The 26,062-nt window shown below is 47.3% G+C and overlaps 1 protein-coding gene across 1 annotated transcript; it reads right to left on the reverse strand.

The window, feature by feature from the left end:
* Edem2 (ER degradation enhancing alpha-mannosidase like protein 2) lies at positions 1–25,819 on the reverse strand. Its single transcript, NM_001004230.1, has 11 exons — positions 25,650–25,819; positions 25,310–25,420; positions 23,064–23,103; positions 19,225–19,330; positions 15,497–15,622; positions 13,357–13,568; positions 10,861–11,002; positions 8,255–8,379; positions 6,220–6,364; positions 2,881–3,002; positions 1–574 (listed from the first exon to the last, which is right to left on the reverse strand). Exons 1-11 carry the CDS (start codon positions 25,754–25,756, stop codon positions 80–82), a joined length of 1,731 nt encoding a protein of 576 aa, NP_001004230.1. The 5' UTR covers positions 25,757–25,819; the 3' UTR covers positions 1–79.
* Between the last annotated feature and the right edge of the window lie 243 nt (positions 25,820–26,062).

A 26,062-nucleotide genomic window follows, 5' to 3' on the forward strand; every position in this document is an offset into this window, starting at 1 on the left:
TAAAACCTGATAGCTAAAAGCAGATTTATTATTATAGCTCAGTCTCAAAAAAATAAAAATTAAAAAAATTATCCAGTGGTTATGAGGAGTCTAGGAAAACCTGGCCTAGCAGGGCCAGTTTAGAAGTGAAGGGCTGGCTGGGGCAGCTGAGGAGCGGGGCTCTCTGCCTGGCAGGCTGCTTCTCCCTGGGCTGGTTTTCAGGTGAGGAGAGTGTGCCTGGCCCTGCTGGGGGCTCCCAGGGCCCCGAACTCACTGTCTTTCTCTGAGCTCTTGACCTGCTCTGTCTGAGAGAGTAGAACTCCTTTATCAAGTCCTCCACTTCCCACTGCTCTTCCTTCAGCCTCCGGCAACAGTGCAAGGCGGCAGGGTCGATGGGGTGAGCTTCCGTGTTGAAGATGTAGCCCCCAGCTCCCAGGATGCACTCCCCATGGGGGGTCATCACAGAGTCAAAAGTGGAGCCATTGTTGTGGATGAAGTTGTTTGGGTGAAACAGAAGGTAGAGGTATTTCACAGTCTCGGCCAGGAAGAAAGACTCCATGCGGTTGTCAAGTTTGTGATCCCGGAGGTCCTTGATCTGCCACAGGACAGAAGAAGCGGAGAGTCAGAGCGGAAACAGGTTTGGGAGTGAGGGTCAGGCAGGCACCTTTATAACTGCTCTGCCACTAACACCGCTGAGGGCTTTCACTCCTCCCAAGCCACCAGCACCTCTCACCTAAATCACCACAGACTGGACTTCCTGCCCCCATCTTTCCCCTAAGGCACTGCTAGACTGCAGGTCAAACCTCTTCCTGCTCGGATTCCTCCCTGGCAGTTCCAGCCACAAAGCACACTCTCACCTGAGGGTCTTTGTGAATGATTTTTGAACACAGACCTAAGGAAGTGAGGCAGCCAGCTAAGAGGCTGATGGGGGACAGTAGAAGCACGTCTGCCCCTCACCTCTGACCTCCCTGAGCGCTACTGTGCCGCTACCCTTTATAACCACTGTATCACGTGTTCACATTAGACAGACAGACAGACATAACTCCTGCGTGATGTAGAGCATGTAACCCGAGAGTCGATATTATTAGTAAGGATTAGAATAAAGAATTACTTATTTCAGTGCAAATTGGGGAACTTGGCAAATTGCAACAGTTTATGAATTTATTATTACCTAAATCCTGACACTGTGGAAAGACATCGCACACCCATTTGTTTCTGACACAGTGCTCATGACAAACAGGGACACAACATTCCTGAGCTAACCCTTCCTTGATGAGCATCAGGCCCTTACCAGTTAGTAAATAACTAACTAGGGGGTCAGCTGTAGAAAAATTTAAAAGTTCGCAGGTGGAGATGAGTAGGATAATTTACTACGAATTGCTTTGGCTTCTTAGATTTACCAACCCTCTCAGCAAACTTAATTCTCGGTGGACACAGCTTGCACAATACTGTGACTCAACTGTGGACTCAACCAAAGGCCCAGTCAGATTTTCTTCCCATTTTCTTTTGACAAAGATTGAAGGGGTGTTTCCATCATGCACCTTGGTAGGCCTCCAGGAGGCCTCCTTTTCACGGAAATGAGTTTGCCTTCCCAGTGGACTTCTTGCTTGGTTTTTTCAGAGAACTGGACACACTGGAAGCCGAAACAAACCACTGCTGTTATCCTATTCACTACGGGCCTTCTCTGTCACAGTGAGTCTAGCAGGGGATACAGCTCGGGAGAAGGGCTCTCGCCCAGCATACTTCAGGTCCTAGGTTCGACCTTTAACACCACGAGGAGAATAAAAGACCTATCTGTACTTTATTGAAAAAATATTGTCACATTACAAGATTTTGCAGAAATTCTTTTGTTTTATTTTGAAATCCACACCCCAACACAAGCTCTACAGACTCTCAGGAAACCCCCAACATATTTTACACTGCATACAGTGTCTGTCTGTCTGTCTGTCTGTCACCTGTCGAGAACTCTGAGGATGTTGGCTCTCTCTCAGAGCTGTTGGTGTGCTATTTCTAAAGTACAAATCAGATCATGGCACTGCTCTGTTGTGGATCTCAGCCTACATCAAGCCCAATCCCACTCTCTCCTGTGCTGGTCAAGGCTCTACATGATCAACCCCTGCCCTCTGAGACTTCTAACTTGAGTCCTTGCTCCCTCCCCACTCTGCTTATTAAGGTGCCATGTTGGAATACAGTGCTATGGGACTCCAGATTTCCTCTCCTAAGATTCACTTTAAAAGCCCTCAGAAAAACTTTGTACAAACCTCCCTTTATAAAGCATATATTCTGACAATGGAGCACTGATGCAGGCAGGGCTGGGCCAAGAACTCAGGGTCGAATCCACCTCGGTAGCTAGGCCCCTGCCATTTGGAAAACTCTGGATGAACTATGAAAATACCAGTAACTACGACAATTGGATTTCTAAAAGCAAATTAACTTGATTCTTTATATGTCTGACTGCCCTGGGGACCCCACGTAATGGTCACCAGGCAAGATGCTTATCAGTCACCTAACATTCTTCTACTGTCTACTCACACTTACTCTAGCAATGACAAACTGCAGGCCAGAGAGAAACTGTCAGCGCCCTCCCATGCTCCCCTCTGTGTGTCCTGTATCTACACTAGCTTGTAAGAAGACAACTGGCTCTAAGTCTAGAGGAGCCTCTGCAGAGTTTTCCCCAAATAAGGCCTGGACTGTCGTGAGTCACTCTGCCTGTGCCTGTCTTTCCTCCCCACTGACCTTTCACACTTCCACTAGACACATGGCCTTCAGCAAGCTTCTCTGTTGACTTTACAACCACTCCCTTCTGGTGCTAATGCTCCAGCACTGCCAAACCCCCGCCAGGCCAGGCTTTTGAGAAGCCAGAGGAGACACTTCCAACTCCCTGGGCCCTGAAACACTTACCGTGGCGAACCCGCACTCCACCTTGCTGATTTTCTCAATGGACTCCACAGCATCTCTCCCCAGTTCTAAGAGAGTGGGATCCCCTGTGGCACGGTAGAGGTACATTGCGCTCTCGATGAGCTCTGTAAAGCCAAGCAGGACTTTCTCAGTGACTGACAGGTGTGGCGTGGGACCCTGCTAGGGAAGGCAGTGGCAGACTCCTCCCCTCCATACCTGGTCCCCAGTGCCCCATTGGAGAGAATCATGGCACAGCTTTTGGGACTACTTGGTGAACTGCAACCAATGAAGCCCAGCTTGCAAATCTGTCAGACAGACCCTGCCACTGCAGACGTGAGTGCCTGTGCTGCCTCTTCAGAGCCAAGACGCACGAACCCTGACACTCAGTTCAACAAAGCAGACTCTCATCCCCCAGGAAGAGAGGCAACCAGGCTCTGGGGCAGAGAAGGCAGCAGAGGTTGTGACTACAATGTCTGTCTGTTGCCTTCCTGACCTCGGCAGCGCACGCAGCTGTCTGACTAGCAGCTATTCCCAGCGTTGACGTGATAAGAACACCATGGAGCACAGTTTTAGGAAGGGGCATCTGCCCACCATGTGCAAGGCCCTGAGGGGTGATTCAAGGCACCACAGGGGGAAAATTACTTACAAGCTATCTGGGCTGGTGGCACACACCTAAAATCCCAGCACTTGGGAAATGAGAACGTGAGGATCGGGAGTTCTAAGTCACCCTCACACTGAGTACAAGGCTAGCCTGGACTATGTGAAACGACGAGGTGTTCAAGGTGCTCTGAAGGGTCCTATTCCACAGCCAGGGGCCCTTTCCCATGCTGCTGAAGATTGGCCAAGAGGATTGGACCCAAGTGAGACTATTTACCATTCAAAAAAATGCATATATATATATATATATATGTATATATATATGCTTATTGCTTTAAATACATAAAGAATTGTTATGGGGAAAAATGTTTTTCTGCTGTTGATAGCCTCAGTGGGCAGCAGTGAGAGAAAGCTCACTGTATCTTCTCTTTCTCTCTTTCTTCCTTTCTTTCTCTCTTTCTTTCTTTCTTTCTTTCTTTCTTTCTTTCTTTCTTTCTTTCTTTCTTTCTTTCCTAGTTGTTTTGAGACAGGGTTTCTCTGTGCAGCCCTGGTTGTCCTGGAACTTGCTCTGTAGATGAGGCTGGCCTTGAACTCAGAGCTCTGCCTCCTGAGTGCCGGGATTATAGGCATGTGTGCCACCACCAGCCATCTTCATTTTGTTTTCTTTTTTTTTTTTTTTTTTGGCTCTTTTTTTTTGGAGCTGGGGACCGAACCCAGGGCCTTGCGCTTCCTAGGCAAGTGCTCTACCGCTGAGCTAAATCTCCAACCCCTTCATTTTGTTTTCTACCTACCTCTTCTCAAGTGAAAGAACCTTTCTGTCCTCCCTGTCCCAGCACCTCCTCTGGTCTAGCTGTCTCCTTCCTGAGGAACTCTAGCTCTTATCCATCCACTCATCCACTCATTTCTGAGGTGCTGGGAACACAGCCAGGGCAGCAGCACACGGGCAAGACGTGCCACCTACCACAGTCTCATCTACTCATATTGTGGAGAAGAAGTCTCTGACTGCCTCATGACCTCTCCCGATCCTTCCTCCCATCATCCCACAGTCTTCTGTTCACATTCTAGGGTGCATTCCAGGGCAAAAGAACAGACATAGAAAAGACAGTGCTCTCCTGGGAGGCCTCCCTCTGCTGCCAGCAGCTGGCTGGGTCAAGGCCAACTTTTTCTTTTTTCTCACACAAGGACCTAGTGTGTAAGCCAGTACCTTGCTGTATGTCTCCCCAGTCAACTCTGAAGGGCAGTCCAGGGAGGTGAAGGCCTCTAGAGGACTTCAGGCTAGGTTCTGAGACTGTCATCAAAGACTCACACCACAGACCCACAGGCTGGCCAGCCGAGCTTCAGAACAGCACCTTATCTCTCTCACCTGCCATTGTTTGGGGGAAGGAGGGGTGACTGAACTACTGTACTCCTAGAATTCCTGGTGGTGATGTGTGCTCACAACTAATACCTTCCTGCCAGCCAGCCCTACAAATAGAGCAGGTGGCCCCTGTAAGCAGTGAGCTCCCTGCCCTGGTAGTGACTAGGTCAAGATTAGAAAACCACTGGACCCAGTGACTGTATGGGGATTAGAAGACCTGTCTGAAGCCCCAGTGCTAAAACTGCATCTGAACATTTGATATGTAATTGAAACCCTGAGTTTTATCTTACCTCCTGGTAATGATAAATAGGATGATTTTTCTAAAGAGTTTCCTTTCTTCCCTTTTTTTAAAGGAAAAAAAACTGTATCATTTTAAGTAATTTATTTTTTATTTTATGTGTATTAGTGGTTTTTTTCAGCATGTATGTCTGTGTATGTTGGATCCCCTGGTATTGGAGTTACAGGCAGTTGTGAGCTACAATGTGTGTGCTGGGAATTGAACTCAGGGCCTCTGGAAGAGCAATCAGTGCTCTTGACCTGTGAGCCATCTCTCCAGCCCCCTCAAGAGTCTTCTTAAGAAAGCAAAACAAAATAACAACAACGAAAAAAAATTCAAAACAACAAAAACCCACCATGAGAACAAATGTCAGAGAAACACCAAGAACTGCAGTCCATGCAGAGTCCCCGTGTGTGACCTCTGACCCTCTACCAGCATCACTGTACTGGTCTCTCCACTCCCAAGCTCCTACATCCCCTGGGGTGAGAGGAGGGCAGGAATGGGGCACGGAGCACAGAACAGTGGGAGGCGGTAGGAAGGCTGTTCTTGTGGCTCACAGGGAATTCAGGCGGCAAGGGAGGACGTGGACCGTGCCCAGACATCCATAATGTGGCCTGACCGACGCTGGGCCATGTGCCTACCTGCTGACTAAGCTCCGCCTCTCTCCCTAGTTCTTCCTTCCACACAGAGCTGGAGAAGAACTTAAGACAGTATTCAGGCTGTGATCCTCCCCTTGATTCTGAACTGCCAAGGGTGAGACTCGGTGGCCTTGGACTCGGTGGCCCAAGGTTCTAACATCCCATACTGTAGAAGTGTACTTTACACAGACCATCGACAGAAGTGGCCTATCCCCAGGGCTCAGCCTGGCTGGCGTCTCTCGCTTTACTCATTTCTCCAAGTTTGCAAGAACATAAGACGTAGCTGGGAGACCTGCTCTTAACAGCCTTGGGCAAGCCACTTCAACACAGAAGAACTCAGTTTCCAGAGCTACTAGGAGAGCAGTCAAGAACCGTGAGAGAAGGCAGGAAGGTAGCCTGGGGTGTATCTGTGAACAGTCAGGATGTGAAGAACCAGAGCTGTGTGTCGGCCATGGACCAAAGACACTGCTTACCCGGTCGGAGTGGGTAGCCTTCTCGCTTCTCCACTGTGTATCCCTGAGGAATGTTGTAGAATTCTGGCAGCCCCCCAAACTGCTTCCATACAGTGTAGTAGTTGAGGAAGGTTCTCATGGCATTGTCAATATCCCCAATAAGGCTCTGTGGGGGAAAAAAAAAGATCATCAGGTCAGATGACTCAGGCACAGTCCACAGGTAAAACTTCATGGAAGGGGATTTAGCTCAGTGGTAGAGCGCTTGCCTAGCAAGCGCAAGGCCCTGGGTTCGGTCCCCAGCTCTGAAAAAAAGAAAAGAAAAAAAACAAAACAAAAAAAAAAAAAACAAAAAAAACTTCATGGAAAAGACAAAGCAAAGCCTTGAAAGCTGAAGGTGCTAACGTCAGTGCTGACATCAGAGCTTATGTTGGTACTGATAACAACCACTGACTGCAGCCCCAAGCCACACAGTGAATGTCTCTGGGCCTTGTCTGTTAGACATAAAATTCAGCACCTATATGAAACCTTATTGAGGATCTGAGATTACATATCAGTCTCTGGACCTCGTGGTCTGTGTCTGCTACTATCAGGCTTTTACTTTAGCCAGCTGACCCAAAATTCTACCCATGGGGAGAGACTGAGTACGTATGCTAAGATTCACAAGGACCCCACACCTCCAGAGACAGCCCTGGTTACCAGTAGGCTTTATGAGCATTCCAGGTTTCTTAATGTAGATGTGAGAAAATGAGTGTGATGTTTTCTGATACTACAGACAGCTTTCTGAACATGCTGCTCTGTACTTTTCCTTATTCGTTCAATCATATATCTTAGTTTTCTTCTGTGTACACAAAGAGGGCCCTCCTGTTCCTACAGCTGCACAGAAGACTGTAGTCAGATCTATAAGCACTCCTTTGACCTGCTTCCAGTCTTTTACCATTTCCTAAAACAATTAATGCTAAGAAATACTGCCTATGTGTCACTTCAAGCATATGAAAATGTTTCAGAAAGAGAATTTGTGGGTCAGAGGATGTAAATTACTGTGAAGTCTATTTAAAGGATCCCCTTCCTACCCCCTCCCCATCTATCTCTCTCTCTATCTTTTTTCCAGAGAGAGTCTTATCATATGACTCTGTTCACCTGGAACTCACTACATAGACTAGGCTGACCTTGAACTCACAGAGATCCACTTACCTCTGCTTCTTAAGTACTGGAATTAAAGGTATGTGCCACCATGGCTAGGTCAATTCCCTATTTTTTTAATTCTACCTAAGTGTTTGCAATTTTAAATATTACCCTAGAGGTTTGCTGTGGTGCACAGCGATCTTTGTGTCGTCACATTTCCAACCCTTTACGTATGCACACATGTTCCTGTGTGTGTGTGTGTGTGTGTGTGTGTGTGTGTGTGTGTGTGTGTGTGTGTGTAAACAAGGGTAGGCTGTCCACTCTCACAGCCTCTCAAGTGTCTTTTCTCTTAACACTTGAGAGGTAGGGGCAGGAGGATCAAAAGTCCAAGGTCACTCTCCATTACACAGTGAATTCAAGACCAGAGCAGTTATGTTTGGTCCTGCTCAAAACGGAGCAAAAGCAAACAGAAGGCATCTTTAGATTATAAAATACTTTGGTAGATGAAACATTCTGACATAGGTAGGGTAGGGTAGATGGGCTCTAAGGTCCTTTCTGACTATAAATCTATCAGACTGTATCAGGGGAAAAATCAGGATGGTGGCAGAACAGGCCATTGTGTCAAGGAAGGAACTTGAAAGAAAGGCCCAGTGGGAAAGCAGCTGCTGCCAGCGGCCATTCCTCCACAGCCTGGAGCAATCCCTTGTGATGCAGCAGGTGGCACTGTGCCCACAACCAACTGGGAACTCGGCTGCAAAGGCTCCCTTTGCAAAGTTTGTGTAGGTAGAATCACGTATCTGTCCAGCTTGCTTTGTTCTTCCTTCCACACGCTGCCCCAGAGTTCTCCAGCAACTCAAGTTCCTTATTTGATATGTTAGAATACACTTGGATTATCGTACCACAGAAAAATGGTCGCTCTCTCTGACAGTCCTACCTGAAGACCAGGCCAGTAGGCCTCCAAGGACTGGAAGACAGGCATGGACACGGTCCCCTTGTACATCTGCACCCAGAGGTACCAGTCATCGAAGTGCGTGTAATTCCGGATGGCTTTGTTGTACTCTGCATTGCAGGGGAAAGAGACAATGGACACAGGTGACTGAAGAGACAAACAAGCCTGGACACTGGAAGCATGCACGCATCCTCTGAAACACAGTGCAGTGCTCAGCCTTAAAGCAAACCGGGATACATCAAGGTGAGCACACTAGAAAGGAACATGGGTTCAAAACCCCAGGCTCAAATTCTAACTCTTCCATAGCTAGCTATGACCTGGGGCAAACTTTCCCCTCATTAGCCTTATGTTAAATTGGGAAAGTGTTTTTGGTATCAACAAGACAAAATCTCCCCACAGTGTCAGCGGGAGGTCGAGGTGATATTTCTCCCCTAGGACCTGAGTTCAGGAGGATTTAAATCAGAATTTAGTTTTGTGTTCACTGCAGAATCCCCATCACTAGGACAGTGCAAAATAAATACACATGATAAATGTAATCCGGACGAACCAAATGCAGACACCAATTCATAAGTTAAGTCAAAAAATGTAGTAAGAATTAAACTGGGGGCTGTGGTTGGAATGTCAATGATACCCAGAAAATACACACGGAATAAATCAATAATAGCTGTGGTAACTGTCACCGTGTGTTTGGCAAGCCTGCAGGAGAATTATTACTAGTGCACGTTGGCCTGAAAGGTCAATGTATTTACTCACCAGGTAAACGGGACCTACTGCATATAAAGGACTGGTTTACTGAGGATTTTGGTTTCTTAAAAAAAAAAAAAAAAAAAAAAAAAAAAAGACACAGAAATGTTATGGGAACATGTTTTTGGTTTGATCCCAGGAGTGGATCTACTTTTCCAAAGAAGCTGGCTATGGTTTGCTCTGTGCTCTAGCAGAGGTGTGATTTTGCCAGCGGAAGATAGTTTCTGCAAGTGCATGGTACTCAGAATGCTAAGGACTCTTGAGAGGGTGTAAGTGCTAGGGTGCTGAGGGGGCACAGTCACTGCTGCTGCTGCTGCTGCTGCTGCTGCTGCTGCTGCTGCTGCTGCTGCTGCTGCTGCTGCTGGTTGCTGGTTGCTACTGGTTGCTGTTTTTGTGGTCTGTCAAGTAGTCATGTGTCAAGAAACAAGAAGACGGAATTGGATATCCCGACAGTAAAGAACAAACTTGCCCCAAGGCGTTCAACGCCCCCTGGTCAGGAGAAAATAGTCTAATGATATTGAAGGCCCCTTCCCCCTCTAGCCTTCTTTCTCTTCTACCTAGTGTTGGGGTTGGAAGTGTAGAATAGGAGTGGAGAAGGGTGGTAGGAAAAGGAACCCAGAAAGGAGCCAAAAGTCCAGCTACATACTGGGAGAAAGCCAAAAATGAGTAAGGCTTGGGGCAGATGCCAAAGGCTAATACTCTGAGGAGACACATATGGCTAACTAGGAAGGACATGTAAGCTAAACTCTGAAGGGACACACCAGGAGAATCAAGCACCATGTGATGTGGCCAAGAGGTAAGGCTCAGACCAGCCAGGGACAGCAGGATCTCCAGCAGCTCCTAAAGGTTGTTATGTAAGGGCTCCCTCCAAAATTAAAATCTTCCATGTTGCAGGGAAGTTCATTAAGACATAGGTTAGAGGGGTTGGGGATTTAGCTCAGTGGTAAAGCGCTTGCCTAGGAAGCGCAAGGTCCTGGGTTCGGTCCCCAGCTCCGGAAAAAAAAAAAAAAAAAAAAAAAGACATAGGTTAGAAAAGTAGTGAGACAACAAGATGTTCTCAGGGAAGGTAAAGCAATGGGGAAGCTCAGAGGGGTCAGGAAGTAAACAACTCTCTGAGGCTTCAGGAAGTTCCTAAAATCAACAGGATACACTGGGCCCCTCCCTCAGCAAGAACCAGCCACCTGAAAGTAGAAAGTGACCTAACAGATGCAGGGGTCAGCCCCTCTCTTGAAGAGGCTCCGACCATGGGAGCTGCCTGAAAAGGCTCTCCAACCTGTTGAGCTGTTTGTTTGCCGGGTTCCCAGCGTTTACACAGCGTTTGCTGTGGTGGGCTTTGGTGATGCAGCTGTCCTTGAATTATTCCTGTGAGTAACCTCTCACTTATTTCTCTGTAACCCAATAAAACTCACTGTTCACCAAGATAGTGGTGGTATTCAAGGGTCACTGGTTCCCTATCTGGGGTGAGGTGTTTATTCTTGTCTCCTCAGGAATAGTGTCACACAACAGAGGTAGAGGTGGGAAGATAGAGAGTTTAAGGTTATCCTTGGCTATAAAGAATTTCAGACAAGTCTATGCTGCATGAGACTCTGACTCAAAAACAGAAATAAATAATAAATAAATAAATAAATAAATAAATAAATAAAACAAATAGGACAAAACGTGAACCAAACAAAACCATAAAACAGAAAAAGAAACTATGAGGAGGCACAGTGTACACCAAGACCCTCCAGTGGCTCTGAATGCAGAATGGGTGGGTTGTGTAGGCACTTGGCAGTAACTGACATATACAGTAAGGCACAATCAACAGAGGAGTCGTAGAAAAGGCCCCCTGCCCCTGCCCCTTTTACCTAGAAACATGGCCATGAGCTTCTTATCCTGAAGGAGGATGGCTCCTTTTACCAGGTACTCAAAATAGGAATCCACACCAGCCCCGATGCCTGCGTCCTGAGCCACCCATTTGCCAGTGAGCACATCGATGTGATTGCCGACCTAAGAGAGAAGCACAATCCTTAGGAAGGGCACTCTTAGTATCCAACTGCCCGGTAAGATGTCAGGCAGGCACCTCGGCACTTCCTTAAGACGTGCACCTAAGGAGGAGGACATGGGGTCGCACCACAGCTTTCCTTCCTACACATTTCTACTGCAGAGACAGCTCGTGCACATTTGAAGGGACTGACTTAGCACACTAGACAAAAATGGGAAAGAGAAGGACCTCTTGATTAGAGAGAGCGTAGGTGTGAGATAGGCACAAGTTTGTGGCGCCAAGTGTCTAAAAATCCAAGAGGGCTGGACATGAAGCTCAGCAGAGGAATGTTTGTTTAGTATTTGCAAGACCCCCATTTAATCCTCAGTATCCAAAAGCCAAAAGCAAAACAGTTCACATGTGCACACACACATGCACGCATGCACACACACATGTACACATGTACGTGAGAACAAATTCAGGAAAGACCTAGGAAGCTAACAGAGAAGTTGCTTCTATGGAAAGGAGTTAGACAGCTAAGGGGCTGGGATCAGAGGGAACTCCACCAGTGTCACTGGGTACATTTTGTGTATGCTTTGGCCTTTGAATCCCATGACTACAAAGCCTTTTAAAAGTAAACATTAAAAGGGTTTTCCATATAACTTGGACTCTCCTGGGAGCCTCGCTTCAGCTGGTTCACAATCAACTGAGAAGACACAGCTAAGCATTCTGTGTGAGTTCGGGACTCCTCATCTAGAAAGACTGGAAGACGTTCGTTTGGAAGATGAGTCCCTGGGAATACCAGTATAGGAGGAAGGGGCAGGTGACATAGACAAGGGGAAGCACCCCGTCAGGGTGAGTGGTCAGGCAGGTTTCTGCTGGAGGCCACTGAAGGCAAATTTGCTGGGAACTGGAAACCGGTACAGAAGATGCCCTTCTGAGTGAGCTCACTACAGACACCATAATGCCAGTCACTGGTGGAGAACTGCTCGTGGGACATGGGACTTCCAGTCAAAAGCAAAGCGGAGTAGTCTCCCACCTTTTGGCCAGAGTACACAGGGATGGTAAAGGAGAGAGGGGTACAAACAGGGCACCATCCCAGTCCTCCACAGTTCCAAGGCTGCAGCAAAACCTGCCTGCAGTGGACTAAGGATGTTACCATGGGTCTCCAGAGGGGCAGTCAAAAGGGTTTTCTGAATCCTCAGGCATGCTCCACTCTCTAAGCTGACAGCTACTTCAAATACAAGGAGGTATAGTGACTGGCACCATTTTTAATACAGTAACATCGCTCCTGGGATATCTGAGGACCAGAGAAGTTGAACAGCCTTGAAGCAGGGCCACAGCTTGAATCTAGCATTGAACTGAATCCAGTATTACTGTCCTAATTGCTGTTAGGGGCACTGCCTTATCCCTGGTAGGATTTGAAATTAGCTTTGAAGGTTAGCTGGCCCAGAATGTGGTAAACTTCCATTTGTTAGCAGGAACTGAAGGGAAAATGAAGCCCTAAGGTCAACAGTGCAATGCTTGGGAAACAGATTCATTTACTATTGCGCTTACTAAGTTTATTCTATTCAAGTTCTTCATGACTATTAAAAAAAAAAAAACCAAAACCATCCTAATACCATATGCAAGAATCCCTAATATAACTGTTCTGGAATCTTTTTTTTTTTCATAGAACAGTCATTCGACATCTCTCGGCACTAGTATTTTAGGAAACCCAGTTTTGCAATGGCCAATAGTCACGACAGGACCAGGTGAACTGATAATCTAGGGTCAGTGAGTCAGGGGTGTGAAACGCATGACTCCTTCCTAGAATGAAGAAAGGCTCATAGCGTTTCATGACCCTGCTCCTTCCAAGGATGAGACATCTGCCTCTCTTCCTTCCTGCACTAGCCAGTTTCATGTCAACCTCACCCAGCAAGAGTTGTACTGGAGGGCAGAAACTCAGCTGAAGACATGGCCCCAGCACATCTGAAGACTGATGGAGAAGGTTCCACTGTGGAGGTCCTAGGTGCTCTAAGAAAGCCAGATGAGCAAGCCATAGGTAGCAATCCAGTGATCAACACTCCCCTCTGGCCTCTGAATCAGTTTCTGCCTCAAATTCCTGCCCTGACTTCCCTGGATGGTAGACTACGAGATGAAATAAACCCACCCACCGCAGTTGGTTTTGGTCATGGTGTTTTATCACCACAATGGAAACCCCTAACTAAGCTTCTGTGGCAAAATGTAAACGGAGGCTCAGTCTACTTTTGGTTAGCCTGGACCATACCTATAATCATGTAAGTCTCCCTTGGCTGACCTCATTCCTTAGACCTCTGGGTCTCATAAATGGGGGATGCAGAAGCCTTGGCTTACATGAGAAAGGCAAGAGCTGACCTACCAGCCCAATATCTGACCGGCTCTCCCAGAGGCGCATCAGGGCCACTCTGGCCACATCTTCAAACACAGGGTCACCGGTGAGGCTGCTCAGGGTAGCAAATTCCACAATGAAGGTCCCAATCCCTGCTGTACAGGTAACAGGAGTCTCTCCAGGGTTCACGCCATGAAGCAGGTTCACAGTTCCATAGGGCATGCCCGTGGGGGTCTGAAACGCTAAACCATCAGAAACTTATCACTCCAGGTAGAAGAAGACAGAGATGGCAGTTTGAAGATAGACCCCAAGCTTCAGGCCTCAGTCAGCCCTTCTTTCTTTTTTTCCTGGGTGATCGCTTATGTCTGAGGCAGAGAGAGATAATATGTCTCACTGTAGGACCCTGAACTGCCTAACCCAGATGCTGTCAAGCACTGTGCTGTGTTCCCTTGGGTTCCCACTGTGGTAAGGAGAGCTAGAAAGGGCTAAGCCCTCAGCTGCACACACTCCACACCTCTTGCTAGCCAGCACTACTTTTTATTTTACGACTTTCTTTTCATACTATGCCTTCCAAAGCCAGGCGGGTAGCTGAGTGTGAAACAGGCAAGGGTTATGCTTCAGGCAGAAGTGGGACCACTCTGGAAGCTACTCCTAGACTCTGAATGAAACTGATGGGTAGAGGAGTCAACTTTAAATCCCTAATTCGAATAAAAGTTCAGGAACAAAACTATTTTTAAAATAAAATCTAAAAATAGGAAACAAACCAAGCCACTGATACAATACAACCCCCTACTTACAGGTAGGGAGCATCGTGCCAGCCAGTGACAAGTGACTCAGCTAAAGGTCATGTTGGAGAGTCATACAGAGAAGCAGTTGGAAATGCCTGCCTTGACCTCAGCCCTTCAAATCCAGCCCAGTGCTCTGCCCACCCTACCCCATGTCCAGGGAAGAACTTGACAATGAGCCCAAGATAGAGATTTCCTCTCCAGGCCCAAAGGCCAACAATGTCAGGGCAGTCTACACGTCACCAGATTGTGAACTAGGTTGACCCACAGGGATGATATACTGGTGCTGGCTTTCCAGTTACTCAGTACAAACTTTAGAATATGTGTATCACTCAGTGCAAATCATTTTTAAATGGGAAAAAAATAGAAGGGGCAACAGGGCATTTTTCTCCAAGGATGAGTCACATGAAACATGTTTGTGAGGGGACGTGCATGGGCCGCGGCTGCGAGCCATGTGCTATGAGACCTGAACCCAGCTCGCCCTGGCCTTCCCGGGCTGAGAGGCAAATGCTGCACTTGACAGACAGACAAGTGAGGTGGCCAAGGAGCTAGCCGAGTGCATGCAGTGGCAGTCACGTGTCTGGGTGTGAGATCCCTAAACTTCTGCCACACCCACGGGAACACAGTGTCCAGCTGATGCTGCCCAGCTGGGCGCTGATGGCCCCACTGGATAAAAACAATGAGGCTTGGCTTGAAGTCCTGAACATGGCTTAACCACAGAAACCAATCCCTCTCATCTGGTTGGCCAAGCATCTTCTCCTATCTAACCTTAGATCACCTTCTAAAAGGCACATCTAGCAGGTAAAAATTATGGCTAACAGAGAAACTGAGCCATGGAGCAGGAGAGTGATGTGGTCAAGCTGCTGGGTGGCAGAGGAAAGCCTAGAACCCACAGCTCCTAATGCTTGCACCAAAGCTGTTCCCTGGTGTCCTCTTACCCTAGCAGCATGTGGCCTGGGAGGGGAAAGGGGGCTCACTGAAAACAAATGCAAGGACCATGAGCCTGTGAAACTCCCTTATGGCCTATACCTGCACACAGCAATGACATCAGCTTAGCCATCCTGAGCCAGCACCCTCAGCGGGCCTTAAAAAATGCTTAGGACTCTTCAGATTTCTACAGTGAGAACTCTTCTGATCTTTATTGTGGATGGTTTCTAAAGGGGCAGAAATAAAAGGTTTGAGGTTTAAAAAAAAAATCAGGGAAAAATCTCAGTATTGCAATCATTACCTCCAGCAAGAGAAGAAGATGCCGCTGTCAGCTCAGCTCTGGAGACAGAGGCAGGGCTGTCAGAAGCTCAGGGTGAGTCCTGTCTGTATGGCAAGTTACGGGCCAGCCAGAGCTACGCAGTGAGTCAACCCCCGTCCTGTCTCTGCCTGGCTCTTACCTGGGAGGAGTTTTCGGGCTGCTTCCTCCGCCATCCTGAGGAGAGGTCCAGAACAAGGCCATCCAGCTTCCACCTCCACACCAGCCTTCTTTGACAAGAGGTGAGCAGAAAGGAGTCCTCCTACCACTGAAGACGGCAGAGAGCACAAGGGTCAGGGCGCTAAAGGCCAGTTTTTCTCTTATGCAGACTGGAACTGTGCCTCACTAGGAAGGAGCTAATGAAAACACCATCCCCACCCAGGAAGAGTGGCGTACACCTTTAATCCCAGTGCCTGGGAAGTAGAGACAGTTTAAAGCAAGCCTGGGCTATGCAGTGCAATCCTGCCTTAAAAAAACAAACAATTCTATTGGCTTTCATGGTGCCACGAGGTGCTATGCAGGCTGGAGAAAAGTGTCAATTGACTTGCCCAGCAGAGGACCCTAAATGCTGCAGTACTGACCTGTCACCAAGACATGTCCACTGGTACAACAGTGGCATGTGACTCATACGGAGTAACCAAGCACTTCTGGATTAGGTTTGAGGTTTGCTCCACAAGAGGAAATTTGTCCTGATAACATAAACCTGAACAAAAGCCCACGGTGAGGGAGGACACAGGTTCCTAGAGGGGAACCTACTATCGTTGGGTTACTATACAGGCGTGTTATCAAACACCTTCCGAATATTTATTGTTATACTCGCAGATTAGTGCTGCAGAAAGGAGGTTCTCTGAAAGTAGGCGGGATTGCAGCATTCCACTTACTCCCCATGCAGAGACCAGAGTTCACAACTGGTCAAAGTGCTGAGAGTAAGGGACTGCTGAGTGCTCAGCCCTGAACAGATGTGCATCACACTCACTCAACAGAGCATCATCTGTATCACACTCACTCAACAGAGCATCATCTGTATCACACTCACTCAACAGAGCATCATCTGTATCACACTCACTCAACAGAGTCATCTGTATCACACTCACTCAACAGAGCATCATCTGCATCACTCACCCAACAGAGCATCATCTGTATCACACTCACTCAACAGAGCATCATCTGTATCACACTCACTCAGCAGAGCATCATCTCTATCACACTCACTCAACAGAGCATCATCTGCATCACTCACCCAACAGAGCATCATCTGTATCACACTCAAGGCTCAGAAGAGACGTGGAGTGAATCCAAGAGGCAGAGGATGGAGAGGAGTGCTGGGAACATGACATGACCACTGCACTCATGACCTCACAACAGCGGTGGTCACCTGCACAGTACCAGGCTAGTAAGCATTCCAGCATGAACGGGACAGGAGCTCTTGAGGCTCCATCTCTAACTGAGCAACCACTGGTAACTGATGGCTCTGAGGGTTAGGGAATCATTTTCATCAGCGGTTTGGCCGCTGGCAAGTTGCCCATGCTCAAGTGGATGACCACAAAACCATGAGCAGGCAGCATTAACTAGATATGAAGGCTGGTGGAGGAAGTATTAGGGGCAGGTTCTGAGGGAGTAAGAAGAGGGATTTGAGTTGGATATGACCAAGGTACAGTATATAGTCTATGAAAATTTCAAAGAATAAATTTTTAATCAGCCATCAAGATAGCTCAGTGAGTTAAGGATCTGTTGCCACGCCCGACGACCTGGGTTCCATCCCTAGGATCCACATGGTGGGAGGAAAGAACTGATTCCCCCACAAGTTATTCTCTGTCCTTTACACATATGCTGTGTCTTTGTGTTCACTCACGCCATACAATAAATAAGTAAATGTAATACACCTTAAAAAAAAATCAAAATATTCTAAAGCAATGGTTCTCAACCCTCCTAAGGCTGTGACCCTTTAGTACAGTTCCTCGTGCTGTTCTGATCCCCAACCAATCTTTTTCTTGCTACTTCCTAGTTGTAATTTTGCTATTGTTATGAGTCGTGACTTTTTTTTTTTTCTGATGGTTTTAGACAACCCCTGTGAAAGGGCCATTCGACTCCCAAAGGGGACTGGACCCACAGGTTGAAAGCCATTGTTCTAAAACAAGCAATAAAGTCACCCCTTCATTCTGCCTATCTGATAGCATGAACAATGTTTTCCCCTTGGTGGATCATAAGAACAGTGATCACCTTTTGAAGTCCCCAATACAGACCAAGATCTAGGTGTCACTGCCCCATCTGCAGATAGGAATTTTAAGGTTCAGAGAAGCAAACTGACTTGTCCTGGGTCACCTAACTGGCAGCTGGCAGGACAGCCTGTCCAGTTCTAAAGCTCTGCTCCCTTCAGCTTGTCACTCTTCTGTCACCATGTCAGGGGATGAGAAGACACTTGTCATTACCCCCGTCTTACCTTTGATTTTGATTTATCACACAATGTTCGGGACGTATAAAAGAGACAGAGATTCTGTGACTAGAAATATGGCTAACTAGATACCAGGAAGTGCCCTCTGACAAAAAATAACCTGTGACCTTGAGCTCTCAGTTTCCCTTCTTCCAGCCTAAGAGGAACTGAGACAAAGAAGGACTGGGTCAAACAAGTCTGACCGACAAAGTAAGTGGGAATATCATTAGCAGAGGCTATGCATGCAAAGATAACATTTCCCAAAGACCAAGAAGAAAGCCTGCCTAGAACATAGCCACAAAACGAAAATTCTAAAGTTCTTTAGAGAGAAGGTGGACCCCACGTAAAACCTGAGACACTGAAGCACGGTCAGAAGGTGGTAGGTAAGAGGGCCGGGGAGTGGACTCAGTGCTTGCCCTGTAAGTATGAAGACCTGAGTCCCATCCTTAGCATCCACATAAGAAGAGTGTGAAGGTGACACTTACAGGCCCAGTGCTGAGGAAGCTCACTGGCCTGCCAGCCTAGAGTTAGCAGGGCCCAGGGCCCAGTGGGAGCCGGTCTCAGAAAAGGAGATTAACAGCCTCCTGATGAGTAACACAGGGAGCTGACCTCTGGCTGTACACACGCATGCACACTTGCACAGACATACACACACGTACAAGGTGCTAAATACATGAGTAAACCTGAAGTTCAACTGTAAAGAACTAAACATGGAATAGCCCGTGTGTCAAGATGTCCTCCGAGGTGCGTCTCTCATTTAGGAAGAGGATAGAGAGTTTTCACCATTTCTAGACCTCAGTAAGTTGTTTGTTCTACTTGTTAAGGAAATTTTTTGGAAGATATCGTGCACGACTTTAACATTAATAAAAGGAAAAGGCGAGCTGGGTGCGGCAATTCACGCCAATGATCTCAGCACTCTGCAGGCTGAGGCAAAAGGATGACTTTGAGTACTACATAGTGAGCTGTACTCTGGCCTCAGCAAGGGTGTGAGACCATGTCTCAAAAAAAAAACCCCAAAAACAATCAAAAAATTAGGGTGTGGTGCGCATGCCTTTAAACCTAGCACTAGGGAGGCAGAGACAGCTGATATTTGAGTTTGAGCTGTGTGTAGACCACACAGCCAGTTACTGGCCAGTCAGGGTTACCGTACGGTAACTATGTCTCAAAAAGCAAAAAGCAATAAGAGAAAATAAACCAAGTCAAGCAACATACTTCATCCCACAAAGGTCTGCTGACTACAACAACCTCCAAGAAGGCAGAGCTCTACCTTTCTGTTCAAACACCAAATAAATGCTATTTGCCCTGGGAATGCAGCAGTGCTGTCTGTCAGTCACTAGCTTGGAGCCAGTGCCCTGAAAAGAGGCTCCTGAAGGCCTCGACTGTCCATTCTGTGACAACTCCAACCTCCTCTCCTAAAGGCCCTAAAAAGCAACCCTCACCTCGGATGTTGGTTTCGAACACAGAGGCATTGACGTCGATATCAAAGTCCACGTTGTCCTGGAGAACCTCCACCACTCTTTGGAATTCAGAGGTATTCCCCAAAATCTGGAATGAAAGAGAGCCCTGACCATATGGCTCCTCTGGGCATGAAACAGTTCAGATGCTGGTGTGACCCGCAGTTCTCAGTCAGAACTGCTCTTTCCTGGGTTCAGTTACACTGAGCCAGTGACCACACAGAAACCAAGCCTGCGCGACTTCCTAGCACCCATTTTAATGGCTCCCACATAAACAGAGCCGGGGTGAGAAGTGGACAGCAGTCGTTTCTGCCTCACTGTTCTTTCCACTCCGTGGAAAACAGCAGCAGCTGCTTCCCAGTCTTCTTGATCCCAAAGCCTCCTGCCACAAAGGCCAAGAGCCCTGACACTGCCTGCCTCAGCCTCCTCGTCAAGTACACCGTTGGGAACAAATCTTCTTTTCCAGATAGCAGATGTGGCTAGCATGGTTTTTATTCTGTCTTGGAAGCGACTGGGTCTCTCGTGTGGTAGCAGCGGTGCTTCACCACAGGGTACAGAGCATGAGAAAAAGCCCAAGGACGGGGGAGGAGGAAGTGACAAACAGCCTGAGTCTCCGATGGCACAGTCCAGTAGCTGACTCATTGTTAGAGAAAAAATATATTACCTTTTGGCTTTCTTTTCCTTTTTGAAAACTTTACTTGCGGGTTTGAGTGTTTTGCCTCCGCATTCGCGCTTGCTGTTCTTGGAGGTCAGAGTGTGCGGGGTGAGGTGGGGTGGACCTCCTCGCACTGGAGTTACAAATAGACGGCTGTGAGCCACCCTGTGGGTACTGAGACCCAAACTTAGGTCCTGTGCAAGAGTGACAGTTCTCTTGACCGCTGAGCCATCTCTCCAGCCCCCAAACTGTAGGCTTAAAGGAGGAGTCCACCTGTTCATGTAGCTTTGTGGCTCTTATCCATTTGAGGTTGATAGGGATTGAACCCATGGCTGCATGCATAAGGCAAGTTGTCTATCAACGAAACCATGTCCCTTCCTTTCTTTTACATGGAAAAATAAATCTGGTTAAATCTAGCCAAATGCTAGATAGCTATGTGTGCATCTACACATATACATGTATATACACGTATGTGTTGTATATGAATCTGCATACATGGAGGAAGAGAGAGTACAGGAAAAGGGGAGAGGAAGGGAGGGAGAGAGAACAAACTTATTTGCTTAAGATGTTCTCATATAGACCAGGCTGGCCTCGAACTCACTATGTCAGGCAAGAATGGCTTTCGACTGCTGATATTCCTGACTCTCAAGTGCGGGGTTTACAGTCATGTGCCACCATGCCTAGCTTGACATATAATATTAATTTTTTTCTGCTAATATTGCACCAAATTTCTCTTGAATACGCGTCCTCCCAAAGTCACACTCCTGTAATTCAGGACCCCATGGCCCAGCTGTGGAGTGGGTTCCTCACTGGACCAGCCATAATACCATACCTCTTCACCAGAGACAGTTTGGGCATATATATATATATGTGTGTGTGTGTGTGTGTATATATGTGTGTGTGTGTGTGTGTGTGTGTGTGTATGTATTTATGTATATATGTTTGTATGTATGTATGTGATCCAAGCCTGATGAATGAAGACTTACTCCTTGGATTAAGGGGAAAGGGTGATCCTTTGAACATATTGTTTCTTAAACTGGGGAGTAGCTGGAAAGAAAATTGGTTGACCTACCTTTAGAGAGACTGAGAACACAGCCACCAAGAAGGCAGAGATAAAAGGTGGAAGGGGACTCCTATTGATGGCATCTGTCTGTCTGGGCCAGGTCTGAGGCCAGCCTTGACTTTTTAGTTTTCTGACTTGGTAAGATTGTCTTCTTGCCTCAGTCAGTTGAATCGCGGCTCTGCAATTTGCAGCCCAGACAATTCCTGACTACCCCAACATTTAGGTTTCTCTAGGACCAGCCTACCTCTGTCCTGTCTCTATTCACCATCCTCTAACCTACCTTCATCTATAGTAAAACTGTGCCTGGTCTTCTCCAGTTTCCTGTTTCCTTCACCAGAAGTCATTCCCTCCTATGTCTTCCATTTTTTAAATCCAACCCATCCCTAGCTTGTGTCACCTACTCTAGGATGCCTCTGATATTTTCTTCAACCTTTTCTTTTAAAAATCTCTATGAACTTTATACTACTATTAGGTTCTCTATTTCTTTTTTTTTAATTTTTTATTATATATATTTCTTTACATTTCAAATGTTATTCCCTTTCCCAGTTTCCTGTTCATAAGCCCCCATTCCCTCCCCCTCCCTCCCCCAGGTTCTCTATTTCTTTCCACATTGAAACAATAAAAAAAAAGCCTTCCCAATGGCAGAGGCATCACTCATTCTTATATTTCCTCGAAGTGCCAGACACAGCTCAGGAAGCAATTACTTGACAAATGTTACAGAATGAGAACACAAATCTTACTTTACTCGGCAGTCAGTGACCTCGAAACAGACATTTCATCACTTCCTGTTTTGTACTTAAGAAATGCCAGTGGATCTCCTGTGCTCTCCAGTGAACGATCAGAATGCAGTGAAGAGGGGCGAGCGCCTCCAGACCCCACATATCCCGAGTCGCTGGTTCCCTTCTCTCTCCCAACCCCAGCACACTGGCCTCCTTTCCACTCACTCGCTTTGCTCTCCTGCCACAAAGCCTCCATTAGCTGGCCTACAACCTCCTGCTACCATCACTTTTCCTGGTGACTGCCAGCTTCCCCTTCGAATTCCAACTCCAGTTGCCCATCACTGCCTCAGAGAAGTTCTCCAACATCCTCAGCTAGGTCAGATCGGTGTTTGTTTGTTTGTTTGTTTGTGGGACTTTTTTTTTTTTTTTTTTTTTGGATACAGGGTTCCTTTTGTATGATTCTGGCTGTCCTGGAACTTGCTCCCTAGACCAGGCGAGCCTTGAACTCAGAGATCAGCCTGCCTCTGTCTCTTCCTTCCGAGTGCCAGGACTAAGGGCACTCACCGGGTCATTTTTGTTAGGACCTTTGCGATACAGAGCTCTGGCTTCAGTCTGTGGCCATCATCTTTTGTAGTTTGAATAAGAAATAACCACAACGAGCTGTGTGGACATCCAGGTTCCTAGCAGGCAGCACCACTTTGAGAGGTTATGGAAACTTATCAAACGGAGGAAGCAAGTTGGGGGTGGGGGACACAACTTGGGGTGGGTATCTTGTCCTCGGCCCACTCCTGTCTCCTGATCTCTGTCTCCTAGCAACCGTGAGGTGAGGAAGCATCTCTGCCACATTATTGCCCAAGCACATGGGGTGAACCATCATGTACTGAGGCCTCTGGAACTGTGAGCCAAAATGCGTTCTTCCCCCTTTTCAGATGTTCTCTCGTTGACAAACACTGATGACAAAATCTGACTAGTATAACCTGTAAAGGACTCAGTACAAGCCGTCCCCATGACACAGTGACTGGTTTTGCTATTCCCTTTTTGCTATTGCACACGGCTAACTGGGACATAAGCCTTTGAAAAAGATGGTGTCAAAGTCTCTCTCTCTCTCTCTCTCTCTCTCTCTCTCTCTCTCTCTCTCTCACTGAGCTATGCATGTCTCTCACAAGTCCTCTGTAAATATTTGCTCAACTCGTGAACCTGTGCAAGTTGGTTTCTCTTGGAACTTGGCATTCTCTCCTATGCCATTGGGTAACCAGAGCCTGGTAGCTCAGAATCATGAGATGAAAGGCCTAAGGGAGGAATTTGCTTTTTACCCACAGACAAGCTATCAAAAGAGGAAGGATGTTGGTTGGGCAATGCTAGAGAAACAAATAGATGAGACACTTACCAGCAAGGTGTCCAGGGCATCAATCAGTGTCAGAGAAAAACTGTCAAAAGACAAAGGCCCATTGCTTCATAAGAACATCCAACACCAGGTTCACAACTGCCCAGATCTAAATGAGGCACAGTGCAATGTCCCTATTGACCCCACTTACAGTTATAACAGAGGAACCAGAGGGAAACTCAGGGTCTCTTGACTGCCAGGTGTAGCTCAACTGTAATTAACATTTCACCTAGGCTTTCTGGCATTCTTCCCTACTATAGAGAGGCGGCACAGAATTATAGCATGGTAAGAGCTGGAGAATACTCAAGGCTATGTTACTTATAACATCAAAAGGCTAGAAATTACCAGTTGCTCACAAGTTGAGGAGTGATGGACAAACCGAATACAAACGAGTACAAATGCATGACATGGTTAAGGTTATCGGGAGTTCTGCATGCTAATGAGATGATCGTGCTGCTGAGTGAAAAACACGGGGTATGATGTAAGCCACAGGGCACACTTGCATTTCACAGTGGCAGGGGTGGGGGGTTGGGGGTAGGGGACAGACAGCTCAGTGATTAAGAGCGCTCACTGCTCTTACAGAGGATCAGAGTTTGACTCCTGGCAGCAATGTGGGGTTCATAACTGCTGGAAACTCAGTTCCAGGGACTCTAGCCAGGAACCTCCACAGGCTCCTGCACACATATGGTGCACCTAAATCCATCCAAAGCAAATACACATACCATTAAAACGTTTTTAAAAAGCCACAATGACAGAAAGCAAACGTGCAGCTGTTAGGGCCAGTGACCGCAGAGGGAGAATATCTATAAGGCCCACATGGGAACGTTTTAGGGTAAAGAGGTATTCTACCTGCTATTGTGATAGTGATTACTACATATTTTAAATAGGGTACATTATTACATGGAAATTATACCCTTAACGAGATAGTTTTTTTACAAAGATACACAGTATCCAGGTGTGGTGTATGACTGCAGTCCCAGCACTGGTGAGGTTGACTCAGAAGGACCGAGAGTTTAAAACCAGTCGGGGCTACACAGCAAGATCCTGTCTCAATAAGCCAGTAATATATAGGCACACCTGTGTAATCATACAAACTGAGAACATCCTAGAATGATATACAGGGCAGGTTGTAGTTCTAAGGAAAGAGACACTTAACAAGCAGGATTCTGTCCTGCCTCGATCTGCCATTCGTTCACATTTACTTTTTGTTCCAACTCAAAAATAAAAACTGGCACACATTCTTAGCTTACTTGCCTAGCCCTTTGGCATCGGTGAGCATGCTATTGTGTACAAATATTTGCAAAATGAGGATAATATACGGCAGGAGTGGCGGTGAACACCTTCGATCCAGCTCCTGGGAAGTGGAGGCAGGAGCATCACAAGTTCAAGGTCATTTTTAGCTATGTACTAAGTCTGAGGCCAGCCTGGGCTACATGAGGCCTATGTCAAACAAACAAGCCAAAATTAAAAGAACTCGGGGGAGCTGGAGAGATGGCTCAGCAGTTGAGAGCACTGGTTGCACATCTGTCACCCACGTGACAGCTCACAACTGTCTACAGCTCCATTTCCAGGAGATCTGACACCCTCACGTGCCTATAGATACAGGCAAACCGCCAGTGCACATTAAATAAGTAAATGCATCTTTAAAAACTAAACAAAACAAAAACGAACGACTCGGGATTAATGTCAATTTTGGCTAATGCAATGATTCTTCGCTCTGTTGTTTTTTTAGTCTAAACAGTGAAAATGAAAAAAAATGATATGGTAACACAAGAATTTCTAAAAGAAAATGAATCAGGTGACTTGTACGTATGAGAGGAGTTGGTATGAAGCTAGACAGGAAATAGTTTTCAGTCATACAGAGTACATCAACTATAAAGGATCTTAACTGTGAGGAGAGTAACATTCCTCCTGGACCTGGTGTGCCCGCCTATAAAATGAAGCTGTTGAGTTTCTTGACTTTTGGGAGTTGTCTCAAGATATTCTGTGACTCCAGATATGTCCCCAAGTCCTCATATGTGATGCCTGTTCCTCCTGAGGTTTGCCCAGAGGGGTAGCCTGCCAGGTTAATTCAAGACTTTTCTTTTTGTACTGTGAAAGCTGTGTAGATTCTGACAGTGCTGGTTTGGGTTATGGGGAAGGGGTTGAATCAGCTCAGGTCTGGAAACTTTCCAGAATCAGTGAGACCATGAAGCCACCAGCCCTCCTAAGACCCCGGCCAACCCCCTTGGCCCTCGAGCTCGTTCTACCTGCCCCAGGTGTCGTGCCCGTCACAGGTGAGAGGTCTCAGCTCATCGTAGGGAAAGGCATTTTCCAGGTAACTGTCGTAGGCGTGGTAGAACATGGCCTTGACTCGCTCCCTGGTGCGAGGGATGAGAAATAAGGTAGGGGGCCAGAACACAAAACCAGGCGGGAGAAAGGACCAGACACAGGACGGAGAATGGGAACCACCAAATGATTTCTGCTGAGGGCCCAGCAGCGGGACCAGAGCATGTCAGGGTGGGGATCCTAGGGTGGAGGGAAGGGAAAGGGCTCGGTGGGGGCTTGCCATTCCCCAGCCGTGGAGAGCGGGAGCCTGGCCCCCTTCACCTGTAGTGGGCGGGGTCGGGCGCGGTGCCTTCGGGGCCTGGCGCACCATGGTGCAGGGGCAGCAGCACGCACACGAGGCCGAGCGGGATAAGCAGCCGGAAAGGCATAGAGCTCGTGTCCTGTCAGTGCCGCCGCAGCAGCTGCAGCCACGGCCACCCGCTCATTCTCCGAGCCGCGGCTGGTTCTTCCGGGGATACGCACAACGACGCCTGCGCGTTGGGCAATAAGCCACTCACTTCCTGACTACAAAGCCCAGGATGCAATGGGGCAGTGGAACCCAGGCAAAAGAGCATCTCGGGATTTCTAGTCTACAGCGAGGAGTTCAACGTGTCTTAAAGACAGTGGTTGCTGGTGGCTGCTGTTAGTGATGTTTTCCCACTCCCAGCTTCCGTTTGTTGAGCCCTTACGGCGTA

This window comes from Rattus norvegicus, chromosome 3, assembly GCF_036323735.1.
Source record: "Rattus norvegicus strain BN/NHsdMcwi chromosome 3, GRCr8, whole genome shotgun sequence".
Taxonomy (NCBI): Eukaryota; Metazoa; Chordata; class Mammalia; order Rodentia; family Muridae; genus Rattus; species Rattus norvegicus.